At 32.5% G+C, this 6520-nt stretch overlaps 1 protein-coding gene across 5 annotated transcripts in view; it reads left to right on the forward strand.

Annotated features, from left to right (window-relative positions):
• Positions 1 to 6520, forward strand: part of LOC106460645 (homeobox protein abdominal-A homolog) — a 32121-nt gene that overhangs the window by 12424 nt on the left and 13177 nt on the right. For 4 of the 5 annotated variants that reach the window (XM_022387415.1, XM_022387412.1, XM_022387416.1 and 1 more), the window contains exon 2: positions 517 to 1177. In XM_022387415.1, the coding sequence (XP_022243123.1) occupies positions 718 to 1177 (460 nt within the window). In that variant the 5' untranslated portion in view covers positions 517 to 717. Of the gene's footprint in view, positions 1 to 503; positions 1178 to 6520 lie in introns of all 5 variants that reach the window. The other variant, XM_022387414.1, reaches the window with a different exon arrangement.

The raw sequence follows: 6520 nt of genomic DNA on the forward strand, positions 1-6520 counted from the left end.
GGCAGAGCGTAGCGCAACGTCTGCTAGGAAAGAAATCACTAATTTAAGCTCTGTTTATTAAGGATTACAGGGTTTATTTGCACGTATATGTCCTCTTTCAACACACACACACACACACAAAAAAACGCATTTCATTAAGCAACGTACTATCACTGGCGATATATTTAAATATCTTACTCATTAAGCAACGTACTATCACTGGCGATATATTTAAATATCTTACTCATTAAGCAACGTACTATCACTGGCGATATATTTAAATATCTTACTCTATTTTACTTTTAAAAAAAACTATTTTGTTTGATTATGTGCTAATATGATTATTTAAGAGTACAGACCAGTTAGTGTGATTTGTTCGTGAAACCCAGGTTTCTGAGATATACTGTCCAGTATTCACAAAATTTCAAAGCAGAATTGTTGACATCCCTGGCGAACCTCCTTTTTTTTGTATTAAAACAAAAAATTGTTACGACAAAGGATATTTAGTTCATTAAAAAACGAAGTTGTCTTTTACAGAAAGAAAAAAATCCTCGAGCGATGATAATCTATTCTGAGCGGAAGCGGCGAGTCATTGGCTGACGAAGGCCCTGGGGCCTGCGATTGGCGTGCCATGTTTACGCGGTTCCAGAGGCTGATGTGCAGTGGTCATTACGACTAGAAGCCATATACGAGGTGTAAAGCTAGTCTTTTGAAGTTTTGTTGGAAATATGATGTAAAATGAGTTCAAATTTTATGGACAGCGTCCTTGGGAGCAAGTACTCAGCTGATCCCGGGCCAGCAGGGTCGTCAGCTTTGGCCGGCTATGGGCATACACAACACAGAATGTACCCCTACGTTTCCCTCTCCCCACAGTCCTCGGTGCCAGTAAATGGAAATTTATATTATACTTCTAATGCCGATATTGCTAAGTCATGTCGTTACTCCAACACCCAGAACAATCCCATGGATACTGCCGTTGCAAGTTATCCCTTCAACTTACAAAACTGTGCAGCAGCTGCCGCAGCTGTGGCTGTTTCAGGGGGGGCCGCAGCGGCTTCAACAATGATGGCTCCGACTCAATTTTTCCCGCACCCCGCAAACCATAACCTCGCTTCACCGTTATCATCGTGTTCTCAACTTGGTATGCGACCCGATCCGATTCCAGATATCCATCGCTATCCTTGGATGTCGCTAGCTGGTAAGCATACCTTTTCAATACTTCTGAAACGCACAGAAAAAAGTATTCACTATACATTTCTGCTATATATATATGGACAATCAACTCAACATTTTGTCTAAGATAGCAGACAAAATGGCTACCATTAGGCTTAGCCCTTTTCTGTGATTTCACGTGTAATATAGAAAGGCATTAGGTGTGTGTGTATGTGGCAACTAATTTTTCGAATCATTTAATTTTTGGGATTAAATAAATATTATTTTGTAGGTGATTTAGAATATATATAATTTCCACTATTTTAAAGTCTAATCACATTTAATGGAATCAAAGCATAAATAGTGGCAATAAGTCTGTATAGTTAGTAATTTTCTTAAGAGCTCAGTTTTCCATAAATCGGAAAATTAGTCTTCGTAAATATTTGAGCTTTAAACCTTTGTTAAGTCTAGAAAACGTTATAATAATTCAGTTTTTCATTTGTTGCTTTTCATAACATTATACTTCAGTTGTAATATTTGAGACGAAGTGCTTTTTTTTTCCAGTTCTCGAAACACAATATAACCGTTCAGAGTTAACCTATAACGAAAGTATTAATTCATATACTCACTAGAAGCATTATTTTCAACTATTATTTGTTGATCAACTAGCACGAAAAACTAGCTTAGAGATACACGGTACTATTTTAACTAGCAAGGGATTTAACTTTCAAACTGCCTCACCGTGAGTTGGGTTATAAATATATATATTCGTGGCGTGCTATTACTAAATAACGCAGTACATATCTTCTTGGCAGTCATCTTATTGCAACTGAAACGTTAAAACTAATACGTATGTTAGTTTACAGGTTTTTTTTTATCACAAAAAGTTTTAGTAAAGAAATTAGGGAACACATTTTTATCATTGCAAAACAAGATTTCTTATAGAACCAGGAATATGTTTCACTATTTAATAAAATACCGAATTATAGATTTTTCAGACTATAATAGGAAGTATCAGATTACTCTATATGTTTCATTATAGAAAACAGTGGAAAGTTTTTATAGAACTATAGAACATGATTTCAAACCAAACATTAAGGAATGTGGAATGAAATGCAACGACTTAGAAAAGTCTTAAAACAGCATATAATAAAGATATTTGGTAACAAAGGAATAATTTCAAAGATATCTACAATTACTAAAACGTATATCACTGTATATAATTATATCATATGAGCTTAATCTAATTTTACACGTATGATCTAATATGGCAACGGCCAGGTAGTTAGGGCGCTTGACTCGCAATCTGAGTGTCACGGGTTCGAATCCCCATCCCAACAACCATGCTCGCGCTTTCAGCCGTGGGGCCATTATAATGTCACAGTCAATCCCACTATTCGTTGTTAAAAGAGTAGCTCAAGAGTTGGTGGTGATGTCTCACTGTCTTCCCTCTAGTCTTACATTGCTAAATTAGGGAGGGCTAGCGCAGATAGCCCTCGTGTAGCTTTTCGCGAAATTCAAAACAAACAAACCAATATGTCGTCAGAGAATATCTCGTAAAATGTGCAATGAAACAAATATTTTTATCACAGAACAAAACAAAAATATTTTTACTAATGAAAGGTTTGAACAAATATATATGAAGTAGAACCTATAATAATTATAATAAAGATATGGAAATGGTGAGCTAAATATTACAACTGAGTTGTGTTTGTTTGTTTAGTAGGATTGACCGTAACATTATAACGCCCCCACGGCTAAAAAGGACTGAGTTGTGTAATCTACTATTATTAATCAAATACAAATATGGTTACATAAAAGCTCACAAGCTAATTAGTTGAAAAAAGTTATTCCTTATCAAAGCTAATCATGAGAAATATATACAATTTTACAATATAAGTGTAATCATGAGAAATATATATAATTAAGTTAACAATATAAGTGTAATCATGAGAAATATATACAATTTAACAATATAAGTGTAATCATGAGAAATATATACAATTTAACAATATAAGTGTAATCATGAGAAATATAGTACAAATATATACAATTTAAAAATATGAGTGTAATCATGAGAAATATATACAATTCAACAATATAAGTGTAATATTTCGAGTATATTTCTCACAACAAAATTAATTTCAACAATGTGTTATACTGATGAAGATGTCAATAAAGTTGTTTAAAAAAATGTGTGTTCATATTTTAATCGAATAAGATTTCTGCTATTTGTTCTGTTCGTGAAATAAAGATTTTGTAGATTAATTATTTTACTTACAGTAGTTACTGGTTAAGCAAAGTTACTCTTGTCTAAGGACGTCCTGTGATAATCCGATAATTCTTTATATAAATTCTCTACATACACATTTTGATTCAAAATTATACAGTAAGTTTCATATCTCATACATATTTCTCTATTTCTCTCCTGACTGTACTTATATGGCTTACAAACTCACTAAAGACTCTCCCAATTCAGACGTTCAGTCACTAAAAGATCCAATATGCATCAACACCAGAACATATGAGTGCTTTTATTTTTTGCATACAGTTTGTTACGAATATAAAATTAATTTTTTGTACTTATGACTCCCAAAAGCAATATGAAAGAAAAAAAATGATTTTGAAAAGCACATGATTTTCTACCCGAAAAAAATTAAATAAATATATATAATTTCATTTTTTTAATAGCAAATGAAGATAGAAGAAGCCATTGTTCTGACATCAACAAGGAAGAAAGATTTATATGAGCTATTTGGATAATTTTATAGTGTCATTTCTTATGTGATACATCTCAGATGAGCTATTTCTAAATCTCAGTAAAAGGGGGACGAGTTGTCTTTGATTACCTTTGTATATGAATCTATATTCTTTTTATTCCTATCCTGTTTATTTTTATTCGTTCTAAGCGTTTGTATTACTTTTCGTTAGATTCACCTTACTTCAACAATACCTTCTATCATCTATGGTGCGCTTCTTTCACTGCGAGGAACATTGTATTATTGGTATTACTTTTCGTTAGATTCACCTTACTTCAACAATACTTTCTATCATCTGGGGTGCGCTTCTTTCACTCTGAGGAACATTGTATTATTAGTATTACTTTTCGTTAGATTCACCTTACTTCAACAATACCTTCTATCATCTAGGGTGCGCTTCTTTCACTGCGAGGAACATTGTATTATTGGTATTACTTTTCGTTAGATTCACCTTACTCAACAATACCTTCTATCATCTGGGGTGCGCTTCTTTCACTGCGAGGAACATTGTATTATTGATATTACTTTTCGTTAGATTCACCTTACTTCAACAATACCTTCTATCATCTGCGAGGAACATTTATTATTGGTATTACTTTTCGTTACATTCACCTTGCTTCAACAATACCTTCTATCATCTAGGGTGCGCTTCTTTCACTGCGAGGAACATTGTATTATTGGTATTACTTTTCGTTACATTCACCTTACTTCAACAATACCTTCTATCATCTGGGGTGCGCTTCTTTCACTGCGAGAAACACTGTTAATGTCATAGAGCCTGAAGCTAGAGTGGAAACTTGTATTTCATTTCATTAGTCAAGAGCTGTTTGAGTTAAATCAGTGAAACATAACATGAGTAAACATATTCTAGAAATCTATAACTATATTTGTTAGCAGGATAACTTCAGTAGGAATGCTAATAATAATAATAATAATTCAATATACACCGAATAGATAGTTTTTTTATACCACAATATAATCTAACTTAATGTAACACCGTACTCAAGAAAGATACTTTTCTGTCTATACATTCGCTTAAATCTCACGGTTGCTTAAATAAGATATATATAACTTTGATCTTAGGATTGCGGAAATGTTTACAACGAAAAATAGTGATTTATTTCTGCTTGTTGAGTCTGGATAATAAACTCAATATATCTAACCACATGTTACTCATAAAACACATAGTTAAACCACCATGACCATACATTACACATACACACATGCATTGCCTTATTGAACTATTGTAACAATAACTTAAATACGCGATATTTAAACTTTATAATCAAATATTACTTATATAATATATATATCTAGTTATGTAAATTCTATAGTTCCAGTATAACTTTGTACTTTAGAAAAAAATAAAACTACACACACCATGTATTTGACGACATTAACAGTAAACAGGTTATTCATTTAAATAAATGATTTCACGTTAATGAACGGTAGCCTAGTCCTCATTCATTGAAATACGTATGCACGTTGAACATACTTTTAACATTACTTTATTGAAGTTCTTTAAGATAAATGAGCAGATAAGCTCACAAAGTTTATACGACAGACCTTTTTATAAGTAGTTTTTTTAGTCTGATATTAGTTGTTTTTTTTTTCACAAAGTAACACGTGTTGTACCGAACTTATGAGTTCGGATACATTTCAATTACAGTTATTGTTTGAAGTTATTCCGGTAAGAAATAGTTTAGAGGTTCTCTCGCTGTAGAATGTCTAGAATAAATAACCATTATGTAGGAAACGTATTCGTTTTTCTACCTTTCAGTATTCTTAGAACTCGAGGCACTTTAGAGTAATTTATGAAATATATATATCCTTCTTCTATTAAAATATCTTTTTTTTTCAGGGCGAGAATCGTGCTGAGTCAACCATATTACAAAATATTGATTTTTCCTTCTTTGTAGCAAGGAAATAAGAGAGTTACACTGTTGTGTGCAGCTAACGTAATACGAAAAGTGTTCTGTAATTAAAGTTTACTACCACATGTATGGATGTATCACATTGATTCACTCAAAGCAGAATGTTTCGAATTGTTGACTAGCCAAAAGTTATTGCTTCTTTCACTGTTAAACTATACGAAGAGACATCTATTCTAAACACGTGAATTTCAAGTTCCAAGAATCATTTCTGTTCTCACTGTACTATGTTTAATGTGTTTTCTTAGATAATAACTTATATTAAGGATTTTCTGCTCAATGTGAATGTTTCAACACAAGTAAGTAGGTTATATCTACTTGTAGAACATAACAATTACTGACTCAGTACTGCAAAGATGTTGCAAATAACAACCATTATCGTAAATTTTTCAACACCTGAACATGTAGTTGAGCTTAGAACCTAACTTAAGCAGCTTGTTTTAGTGGAACTTGTCTCAGCATTGTTTGAATTTGTCTATGGAGGATACACATGGAAGTTTCACCATAGCTTTAGTTTGTCTATGGAGGATACATATTGAAGTTTCACCATAGTTTTAGTTTGTCTATGGAGGATACACATGGAAGTTTCATCATAATTTTAATTTGTGTATGGAGGATATACATGAAAGTTTCATAATTGTTTTAATTTGTCTATGGAGGATACACATAGAAGTTTCACCATGGTTTTAGATTGCCTAT

Source organism: Limulus polyphemus, unplaced genomic scaffold (genome assembly GCF_000517525.1).
Source record: "Limulus polyphemus unplaced genomic scaffold, Limulus_polyphemus-2.1.2 Scaffold808, whole genome shotgun sequence".
NCBI classification, from domain to species: Eukaryota; Metazoa; Arthropoda; class Merostomata; order Xiphosura; family Limulidae; genus Limulus; species Limulus polyphemus.